Source organism: Petaurus breviceps, unplaced genomic scaffold (assembly GCF_028583685.1).
Source record: "Petaurus breviceps papuanus isolate PSGF00001 unplaced genomic scaffold, PetGlider_PUasm1.0 118, whole genome shotgun sequence".
In the NCBI taxonomy this organism is placed as follows: domain Eukaryota; kingdom Metazoa; phylum Chordata; class Mammalia; order Diprotodontia; family Petauridae; genus Petaurus; species Petaurus breviceps.
This window is the reverse complement of record NW_027185616.1, coordinates 13,947,602-13,962,979: the sequence shown is the minus strand read 5'-3', so window position 1 is coordinate 13,962,979 and position 15,378 is coordinate 13,947,602. Positions and strand designations below refer to the sequence as shown.

Here is a 15,378-nt window from a genome sequence, read left to right as displayed (position 1 = left end):
CTTGGTCCCTGACCTGGCCTGGGGCTCTGAGCTTGGTCCCTGACCTGCCCTGAGGTTCTGAGCTTGACTCTCAAGGCCTTGGCCTCTCCTTCCGTGAGCTGGGGTTAGTTAATCCTTCCCCTTACTCCCCACATCTGTGGTGAGGCCAAGTAGGAGATGAGGAATTAAAAGTCTTTAAAGTGGCATTAAGAACTCTCGGCTCTTGGTTTGATTCTAATCCTCAGCTTTTTCCTTTTCTGTTCACAGACCGGGAAGATCAGTCTATCCTGTGCACGTAAGTGAAGCTGCTGTTTTCAATCTGTTTAATACACATACTGTGTTTCCCCGATAATAAGACACTGTCTTATTAATTTTTTTGGACAGAAAAACACCAGAGGGCTTATTTTCAGGGGAGGGCTTATTTTAATGAACATTGACAACAATTTTAATAAACAGGTAAATGTGAACCAAAAAAATGTACCGTAATGTAGCGTGTAGCGCAGGGGATCACCTTCACTACAGTAGCAATCTCAATAGGGCTTATTTTCGGGGGAGGGCTTATTTTAGAGGAATCTTACACAGTAAGGGGAGGGCTTATTTTCGGGATAGGTCTTATTATCGGGGAAACACGGTATGTAGGCATATACTTGTGTTCTCTCTCTCTGACTTTCCCTCCCTCCCTCTGATTTATTTTATTTTATTTTTTCATTCTGAAACTAACATTGAGTAAAATGAGCATTTCCATATACAAAGTAGAACAGAGAAATAAGATTTTATATGAAACCGAAAATCTTAGGAACTACTTGCTTTTTATTTTAAATACATAGTAACCTCAAAATATAACTTTCAAAGCTTTGTCTTTGTTCTCTTCCAGCTTTCTTACTATTTTCTAATGTGGTAAAATTATATTTTTCTTTTTTTTTTTCCTTTTGGAGGGGGGAAGGGAGGGCAATTGGGGTTAAGTGACTTGCCCAAGGTCACATGGCTAGTTTTGTGTTAAGTGTCTGAGACCAGATTTGAACTCAGGTCCTCCTGACTCCAGGACTGGTGCTCTATTTACTTCACCACCTAGCTGCCCCCAACATTATATTTTTCTAAAATTAAATTAATTTTTATCAACTAACAAAAATCTGTTTTCTGTCTTTCCTTCCTTTTTTAAAAAAAAGAAAACAAAAACAAAACCCTTGAAACAAATAGACACAATCAAGAAAAACACATTTTCCCCATTGGCCGCGTCCAAAAATTGTATGTCTCTTTTTGTACCTTGCATCCAACACTTCTCTGTGAGGAGATAAGTAATAGGCTTCATTATCAGTCCTCTGGAATCGTGGTTGACCACGAGCGCTCAACGTTCCTAAATCTTTCAAGGTGGTTTTTCTTTACAATGTTATTATTTTTGTATAAATTATTTATCCTGGTTATGCTCACTTTACTCTATATCAGTTCATACAAGTCTTCCTAGGTTTCTTTCTTCACCTTTGATTTACTTAGTTCTGAGACCCTGGCACTTCCATTGTCTCTGTGCCTGTCCCTATCTCTGTCTCAGTTTTTTTCAAGATCTATGACCTGGTTCCTCCCATGTATCTTTTTCTGTTTCTGTCTCCCTGTTTCTCTAAAGTTTGTTTCTTCCAACAAAACTCCATAATCACAATCACCCTACACACAGAAGGAAATTCGACTTTTTTTAAATGAATGTGCCCCAGGGTTACATTCATTGGATTGTTCCCCAGAGATTTGGGAGGGGGAAAGGTGAAGAGTTGACATGCATGAGTAGAAGGTGAGGGGAACTCTGCTTTTTTACCTGTTTCTTAGAAGGAAGGAGCAGTGATGGCCAGAATAAACCCCTGGAAACTTCCTAGAGGCTTGATATCATGTGAATATTCCTACCATGTGGAAGCCACCTGAAGACTGAACTCGAATATAGTAGGCATGGGGAACATGTGGCCCTTTAGGTCCTCAAGTGTGACCCTTTTACTGAAGGATTTGTTCGGTGAAGTTTGGATTCAGTCAAAGGGACGCACTTGAGGACCTAGAGCCTCGAGGCCACAGGTTCCCCACCCCTAAGAAGGATAGGGAGAGAATGGAGATTCTATTCCATGAGTTCTATTGATGAACTTGAAAGGGAACTAAAACTCTATCCCAGAACAGGTGGAGTTTTCCAGTCATAGCTAGGAAGAGAGATTGAGTCTTTGGTTCCTAACTCCAGGGCACTAAACAAACCTTTTTGGTCATTGAAGGTAGTCAGATGCATCCATGAGTGACATTTAGGAGACTAATAATCTAAGGGACCCTAGACTGATTACATCAAGGACTAGAGCTAGCATGAATCCCCTAGAGAGAGTTCCCCTCAGGTCCCAATCCGTAGCTGCCACTGACTTTCCAGGAATGAGCACAGAGACAGGTATGATACAGATCTCTGCTCCCAGAGGCTATGGATAGGGTAGATGTCTCTTCTCTGGGAGGTGACTCACTCCCAGCAGCTGGATCCTGTATCTCTCCCAGGGCCAAAGTTGAGCCCTATAAAAAATGCACTGTTTCTGATGGACTATAGATTACTGCTTTTCTTCCTTTCCCTGAATAAGTTCTTTGTCTTTCATGTAGGGTGATTAATGGATGGCTTCTTCACCCTCTGGACCAGGTCCCCAGTTAGTTTGTTTTTCCATTTGGGTCAGTTTTTTTCCCTTCTTTTAAAAAAGACAACGCAAAAACAAATACAAATGTCTGAATATTACTCATGGGCTTTTTTAGGCTACTTTTTTAGGTGGTATATACTACCATCCCTACTTTTACCCTGAAATTATATATATAAATATACACATATATATGTATGAATATATATATATGAATATACGCATATATACAAAATGATTGGAATATGGATATTTGAATTTGAACATACATTGCAGGGCATTTATCTGTATATATAGACATAATGTGTATATGTATGTATACGTGTGCGCGCATTTATTTATCCATATATGCATTGTTCCTACCTATGCTACCCTTGCCCTCAGTAGAATGTGAGCTTTTTGAAGGCAAGACTTATTTTCACTTTTGTCTTTGGATCTTTGGTACCTACGGGCACATAGCAGGCCCTTAACAAATGCTTGTGGAACTGAATTGTATGTGACTAACCATTGATGGAAATAAGAAATAGTACAGTAATTTGGGTTCTAGTTCCATTCACTTGAGGACTTTGGCAACTCCTCAGAGACTCGAGCAAAATATGGTAGGTCATTCTGCCTACCTTTCTTATCTCAGTGGAATATAATAAGAATAAAATGAAATCATAGACATGAAAAGTGTTACATAAGTTCAAAAATAGTTCATTTTTGATTTGCAATGTGACTTGAGGGCACAGATCCAAAGTAGGTTTTTTTGTTTTTGTTTTTTTTGCTTTTTGGAGGGCAATTGGGGTTAAGTAATTTGTCCAAGGTTACACAGTTAGTTTGTGTGTGTGTGTGTGTGTGTGTGTATGTGTGTGTGTGTGTGTGTGTGTTAAGTGTCTGAGGCCGGAACTGAACTCGGGTCCTCCTGACTCAGGGGTGGCGCTTTACTCACTGTGCCACCTGGACGCTCCAAAAGTAGGTTTTTTTTAATTAAATTTCATTTTAGAATGCAGTTATTTGTGTGTTTTTACTCCTAAGGTAATATTACATATATTATGTATTATTTAATTTCTAAGTAGGAGCATTATCCCCATCTTACAGATGAGGAAATTGAGATTCAGAGATGTTAAGGAAATTGCTTAGAATCAATAAAGGCAAAGTTCAAACCTATGTCTTCTATTCCTCCAAGTATGTTCTGTCTACCATCCTAGACTACCTTGCCTCTCATTTATTTATCAGGCCCCATAACCATAAAATGTGACATAACAAAATGTCATCAATCCTTGGAAGCCCCTACCTCTTTTTTTTTTTTTAATTTTTGTTTTTGGAAGCCCCTACCTCTTAAAGTGACTAAGCTTAGAGTAAGAAAATCTGGGGTCTATTCCTGGCTCTGCCATTAATTTACTTTGTGATCTTGGGCAAGTCGCTTTAATCCTTAAAGCCTCAGGTGCCTATAAATTGAGGAATTTGGACTAGACATACTCTCTAGGCTCTGGGGAACTCTTTACGAGGGTAGTTGAACAAAAAACTGCAGGTACTGTGCCACTGTCAACGACCTTTGAAAGCCTAGAGAATCAGAGACATGCCCATAGGAACTGGGAAGAACAATCCCCTGATTTAAGAAGAAAAAAAAGGCAAGAAGAAAAGAGTCTGGAAACTACAGGTCTTTGAACTTGACTTCAACCCCTGGAAGAATTCTAGAATGAATTATAAAAGTGACAGTTTCTGAAAATCTAGAAAATGTAGCGATCATCTCTAAGAGACAGCATCACTTTGTTAAGAACAGGTCACGCCATGTCCTTTTTGTTTGGACCAATACTAGATTGATAGGGGAAGGGAATACTCCAGACCCACACAGTCTGCTGCAAACCTCAGTTCCGGTCAGTCGTGGCTGACTCTCTGTGCCCCCGTCTGGGGTTTTCTTGGCAGAGACACTGGAGTGGTTTGTATTTCCTTTTCCAGCTCATTTTACAGATGAGGAGACTGAGGCAAGCAGGGTTAAGTGCCGCAGATCTAGATTTCAGCAAAGTATTTAACAAAATCTCTCAGGCAGATTCGTGTCTCAGTCTGGCTGTAAATATTTACTGTGTGATCCAGGCAAATCACTCAACCTCTGTCTGCCTCAGTTTCCCCATCCCCACAAAATTTGGCTGAGAATAGCACCTACTTCTAGTAGTTCTTGTGAGGATCAAACAGATAGTATTTGTGGAGGGCTTTGCAAACTTTAAAGAACCATAAAAATGCTAAGTATTTTTGTTATTCTTTTTTGAAAAAAAAATTTTTTTTTGCTTTTTGGAGGGCAGTTGGGGTTAAGTGACTTGCCCAAGGTCACACAGCTAGTTTTTGTGTTAAGTGTCTGAGGTCAGATTTGAACTCAGGTCCTCCTGACTCCAGGGCTGGTGCTCTATTCACTGCGCCACCTAGCCACCCCTATTATTATTATTCTTGTTATAATTTTTCTCTCTTATGGACAGGTGGGGAGATGTAGTGGATGATGTGATGGGCTGGAGGTAAATTTGTTTGATTAACTGACCCAAAAGTATGGTCATCGTGGCTTGATTATGACTTGAATGAAAGTCTCCAGTCAAGGGCTCTAGGGAATCACTGCTTGACTGTGTGTTGCTGTAAATTTTTTTTTTTATCAGTGAAATGAATGAACCGGGGATGGCATGCTTTTCAAATTTACCATGAATAAAAAATCAGGAGAGACAGCTAACACATTGGACAAGTGGGTCAGGATCCAAAAGAGATCTTGACATTGGAATGAATCTAATGGGGATAAATAAGAGATGTTATCTGGTAATCTAGTAATAACTAGTTATCTAGTATATATATAGTACATATCTATATATATATATATCTACTATATATCTAGTAAATGATGTTATCTAGTAACGGTAATCTATCTAGCAAAAAGAATTAGATTTCTTCTGCTTGGTCCTGAAGGGCAAAACTGTGAGCAGTGGATAGGAGTTGCATAAAGTCAGATTTAGGATAGATATAAGGAAAAACTTCCCAATAATTATTATTATCATTAATAATAGTAGGTAATATTAATATAGCATTTATAATATGCCCAGTACATGTGCTAAGCGATTTCTCTCGTTTGATCCTCACAACAACCCTCAGTGGTAGGTGCTATTATTATTGCTATTTTACAGATGAGGAAACTGAGGCAAATGAAGGTTAAGTGACTTGCCCACACAGCTAGTAAGTGTCCGATGTCAAATTTGAACTCAGGTCCTCCTGACTCCAGTCTTGGAACAACCCCCTATGGAATGGGCTGCTGTAGGGAGATAATGGATATCCTTTTACTTGAGGTCTCTAAGGGAAGGCTGCATGACCACTTTGGGGAGAAGTTAGGGGAGAGGTTCTAGATCAGGTTTGGGCTGAACTTGTTTTGGCCTCCAAGGTCCCTTCCTGCTCACAGAGTCTGTGATCTCTGCTTCTGATGCCCCTTCCAGCTCTAACATTCTTTGATTTTTAAGACCCTATATTAAAATGTTTGCATTTACTGAGTTAACTAAAAGTGAATCAGGTGGTCCAGATGTGCTGGGTGAGAACAGGAAACCAATTTGGGATTTAAAATTTTCTGTGGAACCTGAGACTATGGAGAGTTAACTACATTTTTCTTATTGTACCATCCCCACTTGTCTGATTATTTGTAGCCAGCATAAACAGTGGAAGGAAATACGATGAAATGGAATGGCCTGGTTCCTGGTCTAGGTTGTAACCATAGAACACATTTCTAGGTTAGAGAAAGGGCCAAACTGTTGAGTTCACTGGTTCCTAAGATTGGTCTTAGTAGTCATTTAGTCAATAAACATTTATTAAGTGGTTATTATTCTAAGCACTGGGGATACAAAGGAAGGTAAAAGATAGGCCTTGCCCTTAAGGAACTTACTTTCTAATGGGGAAGACAACATGTAAACAACTCTATACAAACAAGCTAGATACAGGGTACATTGGAAATAGTCGACAGAGGGAAGGTACTAGAATTAAGAGTGATTGGCAAGGCTTCTTATAGAAGGTAAGATTTTATCTGGGACTTGAAGGAATCTGGGGAAGCCAAGAAGTAAAGGATGAAGAGGGAGATCATACTCAGAAATGGTGTTCTCTCAGCTATATGAACCCATCCTGCCTGAGAAAAAACAGGGAAATCCAGGGGGATAGTCACTTTGCTGTTAATATTAAAGCTTAAAGTATGAACCATAGAATTCCATGAGGGAGGTCACTTTTACATGACAGCATGTTAAATTGGAACAAGCAATAGGTTTAGAGTTGGGGAACTGCGTTTAAGTCCCACCTTCTCGGGGTGGCTAGGTGGCACAGTGAATAGAGCACCAGCCCTGGAGTCAGGAGGACCTGAGTTCAAATCTGACCTCAGACACTTAATACTTACTAGCTGTGTGACCTTGGCCAAGTCACTTAACCCCAGTTGCCCTGCCTTCCCCCCTCCAAAAAAAAGAAAAAAAGCAAATCCCATCTTTTCAGCTCACTTGCCAAGTGACCTTGGGCAAATCACTTCCCATTTTTGGTTCTCAGTTTTCTAATCTATAAAATGACGATATTATACTAGATGACCTTTAAGATCCCTCCCGACTTTAAATCTAAGGCTAAACTATGACTCAGGAAGAGAGAGTGAGGCTGACAACTTGGGGCAACTTCCTCACTTAAATCCAATTCATGAGCAAGTGAAGACATCACCTTTGATGTCATTGGCTTTCTTTGAAAATGAAGGACCACCACCACGACTGCCATGACCACCACCACCACCACCACTACCGCCACGACCACCACCACCAACAATGAATCAGGTGGTAGGCTACAATCCTAGCTGTCATTCCTCATAGACTCTCTGCTTTCTAGTCTGCAAGGCTAGGAGGGCTTAATCTAGGGAGCTCATAAAGAGAATGAGCTGACCTGGAACCATTCCTGCTCTGCCTGTGGTGGTGTTGAAACAAGAAGGACTTCTTAGGCTATCAGGAGATTATATGAGTTGGCATAAAATATTCTGGCTTTGGTTCAGAGGTAATGATCAGACCCAGTAAGCCAAATAGACCCTGTGATTAGGAGTTCTTAGACCGTTAGTTAACTTTTCTGGCTGCTGAAATTAAGTAAGGAAGGTTGACATTTACTTCTAAGTGTTTTTTTTTTAGTCTATTTCCTTTAAATACAATTCAAGGTGAGGATGTGAGCAACCTTGGGTGAGTCCCTTGCTCTTTGTGGGCCTCAGTTTCTTCATCTGTAAAATGAGGAGATTGGACTACATGGTATATGAGGCCCCTTTCTGTTCTAGATTAATGATCCAATAAATTTATGTCTTTAAGTAAGTGTGACGGAATTAGAGTTAGAAATTGTGGCATGCAGGAGGGCTATTGTGAATTGGAGCCTGGAGATGTATCTCTGAATTTCAAGATTAAAAAAAAACAACTTCAAGACTTTAAGTAACCTGCCTACTGTCATGTAGCACAAAGCCTTTCTTTTGTAAAATTTAGGACATTTTTTTTTTGAAATTCAGAGACAGTTGTCATGCAATGCTACCTTGCCTACCTGATCAGTGATGGAGTGGAGAGAAACATTTCTCTTAACAAGTCATACTGTGTTTACAGGCTGAGTACAAAGCAACTGACAAAAAAAGAAACTAGCTTGATAACAAGATTTTAACTTTGATCAAAATACAAGTACTTTACACAAATCAGGGAACAAGAATGAGGTTTGTGACTTTCTTTGCTATATACTTAGGTGGAATTACAGGCCCTTCTAGTGTAGTGATAACAGACAGTGAGATTAACACGTTATTATCATTCTCTTAATATGACTTGCAATAGATTAGCAAGACCCATGGAACAATCCCAAAGATTCCCAGCTTCAAAACTGTGCTACTCAGAGAGAGAGAGAAAGACAGAGAGAGAGACAGAGACAGACAGAGAAAGAAGGAAAGAAAGAGAGAAAAAGAAAGAAACAGAGAAAAAAAAGAAACAAAGAAAGAAAGAAAGGAAGGAAGAGAAAAAGACTGTTGAGAAAGGCAGATTTAAAAAAAAGGAACTGAAAAACAGTTTAGGATACTGAAAGTGTTTTTCTAAAGCCTCCTGTACATTACTACTCAGGGACAGGTATATTATTGTGCTGACACTGGCATTTGGAGTAAAAAGTAGTGAAAGTTTTGTGGGGTGACTGATATTCTGGCCCTTGCTCTAAGACAGTAATATATGGGAGACAGCACTACACTGTATGGTGTAATATATGCTAGATTTGGAGTCAAAGGGTATGAGTTCAAATTCCAGCTGTGACATTTACTGCCTATGTGACCTTGAACAAGTCATTTAAATTTGGGGGGTGAGAGTCTTCTCATCTATAAAATGAGGGGTTTGGCCTAGATAGTTTCTAAGACAGAGGTTTTTAACTTTTTTGTGTAGCATGTACCCTTTTCGGCAGTCTAGGTGAAACCTATGCCTTTTCTTACAATAATGTTTTAAAATGCATAAAGTAAGAGATATAAGATTAAAAAGAAATCTAATTGTAATGAAGTAAAATTATCAAAATATATTTTTTAAAAACTACCTACATTGAGGCGGGTAGGTGGTGAAGTAAGTAAAGCACCGGCCCTGGAGTCGGGAGGACCCGAGTTCGGTTCCGGCCTCAGACACTTAACACCCACACAAAAATACTAGCCGTGTAACCTTGGGCAAGTTACTTAACCCCAATTGCTCTCCAAAAAGGCAAAAAAAAACAAACTACCTACATTCACAGACTTCTTCTAGGTTAAGAACCAGGGCAGCTAGATGACACAGTGGAAAAAGTCCTGGACCTTGAGTCGGGAAGACCTGAGTTAAAATTTAACCTCAAACATTTATTATCTGGGTGACCCTGGGCAAATCCCTTACCCCTGTTTTCCTCAGTTACTCATCTGTAAAATGAACTGGAGAAGGACATGGCAAACCACTCCAGTATCTCTGCCAAGAAAATCCCAAATGGGGTCATGAAGAGTTGGACATGACTGACAATCAACTCAACAACAAGGTCCAGAACCCCAGCTCCAAGGTCCATATTTGCTCTAAATCTGTGTACTGTCATTATTTGTACTAATATTAGGAATAATTCAAAAATTATTTGGTTTTGCTTTGATAGTACATTACATGGTTATTTTCAGCAGAATTATCTCCCTTATTATGCCTAGTTTAGGGTGATGTGATAAAGCCAATGTAGTCTCAGGCTGCTTTAAGAGAGGTATAGGCTGAGATGATAGTCCCATAATACTCTGCTTTGGTCAGACAATATCTGGAATATTGTGATGCATTTCAGGTACCACCTGAAATGAGTCCACAGAGGAGAAACCAGAAGGAAACCAGGCCTCTAGCTCATGCCGTATAAGAATCAGCTGAAGGAATTGGTTTATTTTTTTATCTTGAAGAAATATTTAGCTGTCTTAAAATACTTGAAAGTACACCTTAGGAAAGAGACATTTGATTTATTCTATTTGTCCCCAACTTATAGAACAAGGAGGAATGGGTGAGAGTTGCAAAGGAGGAAATTTAGGTTTGATTTAAGGAGTAACTTCCTGACAATTAGAGCTATGCCAAGGTGAAATAGACTCCCCAAGGTAGTGAGCTTCCCATCCTTAGAATTATTCAAGGAGAGGTTACAGGGATGGGGAGCCTGCAAGCCTTGAAGTTCAGCTCTTTGACTGAACTGGATTCTGTCCAAGTGCCACATTTGAGGACCTAGAGGGCCACTTATGGCCTCAAGGCACACAGGTTCCCCACCCCTGGTTAGATGATCATTTCCCTGGTGTGTTGTAGTAGGGAGCCTTTTCGGGTTATTAGTTGGACCATTGGCTGCCAGGGTCCCTTCCAAACCTGAAATTCTGTCATTCCGTGAATAGGAAGGACATTTTAGAAGGGCAAGGAGTGGGGAAAGAGAGGGGAAAACAACCTAAGCCCCAGAGACTTCTGGAAACAGGCCATGGTTCAGAACGCATTTTACTTTCTCAGCAAAAGTAAACACATCCCCAGAATACCACATGGAAACTTTTATAATGCCTTTGAGAAACAAAGGGTTAAGCAGCGTATTCCAAGAATCTATGCTGAGTTCCAGAGGCCCCACAGCATGGCAGGGTAATTAAAAGGGAAAGGATGCCATATATGGCAATACTTCCAGGGACTCAAGAACGGAAGATGGGCATAGTTACCCTTGCCCAGAGAGAAAGGAGAAGCAGTTTAGACTAGAATTGCTAGCTCTTATACCAGAGGGCCAACTTGGAAGCCAGAGTCTGAGGAGAGATTTTTAATTTTTCCAAAGAAACAGTGATCTGACTAGTAAATCAATTTGAAAACCAATTGGTCTTGCCTGAGATATTGAAGTTTGCCTGAGATACTCTTTTTTTTAATCAATAAAACATGAAACTGGCTTAACCAAGCAACAAACTCTGGGTTCAATACATTCTCCCCAAAGTAGGGGACAAGACCTTTGCATGGAACACACCTGAATCTTAAATCGTGAAAGATAGGAAAAAAACCACACATTCAAGGTGGAAATTTTAAAATTAATCCTAGAAAGGAAGGGTGGTAAATATGTAACTAGCTAAATGTCAGTGGGGTGGCATAGAGGGTAGAGTACAGGATCTAGAGACAGGAAGACATGAGCCCAAATCCAGCCATGGATACTTCCTAAGGTGTGTGACCTTGGGCAAGTCACTTGCCTTTGCCTTGTTTCTTCATCTGTAAAGTGGGGGTAATAATAGCATCTGCCTCCCATGGTTGTTATGAGGATCAAATGAGATAATATTTGTTAAATACTTTTGAAACTTTAAAGCCTCATAGTGTTACATTGGAGCCAGTTTAGCACGAATTATTAAATTTTCAGTGTGAACATTTACACCTCAGAAATCAGCACATGCTACAAATCGAGGTTTGATTTATTGTTTTGTTGATTGTCTAGACTTAAGAAAGTAATGGGGTAGGGGCAGCTAGGTGGTGCAGTGAATAGAGCACCAGCCCTGGAGTCAGGAGGACCTGAACTCAAATTTGACCTCAGACACTTAAGACAAAACCAGCCATGTGACCTTGGGCAAGTCACTTAACCCCAATTGCCCTACCTTCCCCCCTCCAAAAAAAGAAAAAAAAGTAATGGGGAAAATGTTAATAATGCAGATTAAACTTAATCATGTGTCACGTATATGGTATTTTTTTCCCTAGAGAGCAGATTGTTAAACATTTACTAGCATACCCCTTGTGCTTTGTGAATACTAGCTATTGTTGTTGCTATTATTACTACTTACCTCTCTACCTTTGTGTGGTATTTCTATGTATATTTAGGTTCCATATGAACATGCCTACATTTTTATAAGAAGCATACAGGGGTGGCTAGGAGGTGAAATGAATAGAGCACCAGCTCTGGAGTCAGGAGGACCTGAGTTCAAATTGGGCCTCAGACACTTAACACTTACTAGCTGTGTGACCTTGGGCAAGTCACTTATCCCCAAATGCCCTGCTCTCCCCCCTCCAAAAATAAAAAAAAAGAGAGAAGCATACATATTTGCTTGTGCATTGGTGTGCCTCAGTGTCCTAAACAGGTAGTTGCCCAAAATAAAAAAAAAATTCTCTCCTTACTCTCAGTCAATCAAAACTCTGGATCCTTCAGTCCTTTTTTTATTTTGCTAACTATTATGAGATTAGGATAAAGTAATTCACACTAAAGTGTGATCGGCTTAAATCTAGGGTATTTGTTGTGGGAAGAAAGGAGAAAGTTGAGGAGATAGAGAATGGGAGTATGAAAGAAAAAATGTGTTAATCCAATTACATGTTTAAAAAAACAGCCAGTATAAGGAGAAGTTTTTAAGCTGAGCAGTTCCTTGCTGCCCACACTGGCTAATTCTCATCCTGACCCACAAACATCTTCTTCCCCTCCCTTGCCTTTCCAGGAGAGCAGGACTATATCATCCCACTTCTGAAAGGTTGCCAACCCTATTCACTGTCCAGCCCTGTGATCTCATAGATTAGGGAGTTCCCAGAGTAGAAGTTCTGCCAATATAGAGCTGTGCTGCAATATATAGTCTTAGACAGGTACGAAGGGCACTAAAAGGTTCAGTAAGTTGTCCAAGATCACAAAAGCAGAACCTGAACCCACATCTTCCTGACTCAAGACCAGATCACTCTCACTACTAGACCATACTGTCTTTTCCGTCCCTGTTATTGAAATCTCCTAGAGGGCAAGGGACATGACATGGATGTAACGTTCTTGGACCTTCCATCTGATTGTCAATAGTTGGATCCCATTTCTGTGCTTTCCTGCCCCTCATTGCGTCACTAGACATGGAGTCAGAAAACCCGGGCTGCAGAGCTGGGAGAGGTCACTGTACCCCTCAGAATTCTCAGTTCCCTCCTGGCAAAATAAAGTTATAGAAGACACGTCCATGGGGATGCATGCCCTCCCCTTCCTGATGGAGAGGTGATATATAGAAGGAGACAAACATTTTTGGACATGGCTGGTTGGGATACTCTACCAATTTGTTACAAGGGTTCTGTTTTTCTTTTTTCTAATGATGGGGGGAGAAAGTTGAGAGGATGAAAGGGGCTGGCAATAGGGTTCTCTCCCCACAAAAGAAAAGAAAGAAAGAGGGTCACTGGGGAATTAAAAATGCATAGAAGAGAGCAAAACAGACAGAAGGAAACAAAATCAAGGACAAGTACGAAAGTTTAATGTTAAATTTATTTTATACTTTAGAGGAAAAGCAGGCATTTCATAATAAAAAATCCAAGTTTCATGTTTTCCTCTTTTTTCAGTTCTACTTTGTATATGGAAATGCTCATTTTACTTGGAGTTCATTAAGTCCAGATTTTTTTTAACGTAAAAAAAAAAATGGACAGCTAGATGGCACAATGACTAGGGTTCCCGGCCAGGCGTTCAAATTTGACTTCAGACCCCTACTAGCTGTGTGACCCTGGGCAAATCATTTAACTCTGTTGCTTCAGTTTCCTCGTCTGCAAAATGATCTGGAGAAGGAAATGGCAAGAGACTCCATTATCTTTGCCAAGAAAACCCAAATGGGGTCACGAAGAGCTGGACACGACTGAAATAACTCAACAACAAAATAATATGAGGGGGTTCCAAGATCCATTTTAGCACAGCAATTCAGTCTGTCTAATTGTGGGGAAGGTGATTTCCTTTCTTTTGCCGTAGTTTTTTTCTTCCTTTTGTGTAAAATGAGAATATAAGAGCTCTTGCACCCACACCATAAACTTGTCTACAAGGAAAAAATTATTTATGTGAAAAAATGTTAAATAATCTCAGCATTAAAACATATAAAATATTTTTGAAATTGTTACCAGGAATCTGATGTTCACTTTTCCTAACTTAAAACCTAACTTCCTATGAGCTATCCTCTGGGTATGGGAGGTCAAAAGGATTATGTACAGAAAGATAGTACATGTGCTTCTTTTCTTTTTGGGTTTAACATGAGTAATTTTAATGGGGCCTCAGTAGAGGAACTTAATTTCTTCATTTCCTAATTAGGAAAAAGATCAGGAATTGGAATAGTTCTGGTGGCATCATTTCAGTTCCAGAGTAGTCTTGAACCTGACCCTGAAGGCAAACAGACTTCTTTCAAAATTCTTTTTAACTATCTCTTAAAGAACAGAAAAGGAAGGGAGCTGGAGAAGTAGGCCAGGCAAGTAGGGAAAAAACAGAAGAAAACATAAGTTTAGACTGTATCCACTTTCCTTTTTCCTCTCCCATTTTACTAAAGGCTTGGTGGCCACCTTCATTCTAACAATGAGGTCACTTCTTGTCTAAGCTGCCTGGTTACCAAGGCTAGTTTGCTGAACCCCAAGAGACTCAGCCTTTAGACCTAGAATTATGAATCATAGGTTTAAATTAGAGCTTGTAATCTGTAAATCTATAAATTCATAGACCTTGGGGATCACCTGGTCCAGTCTCCTCATTTTACAGAGGAGGAAAAGCAAAACAAGAAAGGGCTAAGGTATTTGCTGCCCAAGGTCACAGCAATAGAGTGGCAGAGCCAGGATTCAAACTTGGTTTCTTTGATTCCAAATTCCATAATATCATTCTACTTCATATGAGAAAACATATAGAACATATGCCTCCTCTGTCTCAGACTTGTCCCATCCTATTCTGGGCACCTTTTGTTTGGAGGGAGGAAGGAAAAGCAATTGGGGTTAAGTGACTTGCTCAAGGTCACACAGCTAGCAAGTAAGTGTCTGAGGCTAGATTTGAATTCAGGTCCTTCTGACTCCAGGGCCAGTGCTCTATTCACTGTGCCACCTAGCTGCCCCTGGGACCTTTCTTGACCTTCTTTTCTGCTTAAATTGGAAACTTATTAAGGCTAATAATAATATTGATGTTTAATATTCTGTTACTTCTAAATAATTTGGATTTCAATTAGCCCATTGTATTAATCGTTGCTTTTCCCCTTCCCCCTCACTGTTACCTTATATGTACTTTGGATTTTTTTTTACCTAAATATGTGTGTGTTGTTTCTGCCAGTAGACTATAGATGCCTTGAGCAGTTCCTGGCACATAGTAGGTGCATTAGAAATGCTTTTTGATTGACTTGATTCTAATCCAATCTCCTACTATTGGCTTCATCCAATAAGCTGGTCCTGTTTTGTTTGTTTTTTTTCTTCTGATTTTCTACCTGCTTGCCATCAGGCAGAGAGCATCATGGCCTACTGTCTCCATGTCTTTCAGAGGTGAATCTGGAGCTGGGAAAACAGAAAACACCAAAAAGGTCATCCAGTATCTAGCTGTGGTGGCTTCCTCCCACAAGGGC

General features: G+C 40.0%; 1 protein-coding gene across 1 annotated transcript in view; it reads left to right on the top strand.

Annotated features, from left to right (window-relative positions):
- Nucleotides 1-15,378, top strand: part of MYH11 (myosin heavy chain 11) — a 129,616-nt gene that overhangs the window by 44,590 nt on the left and 69,648 nt on the right. Inside the window, exons 4-5 of the mRNA XM_069086501.1 lie at nucleotides 247-274; nucleotides 15,297-15,378. The exon at nucleotides 15,297-15,378 is cut by the window's right edge and continues 7 nt beyond it. Coding sequence (XP_068942602.1) covers nucleotides 247-274; nucleotides 15,297-15,378 — 110 coding nt within the window. The remainder of the gene's footprint in view (nucleotides 1-246; nucleotides 275-15,296) is intronic.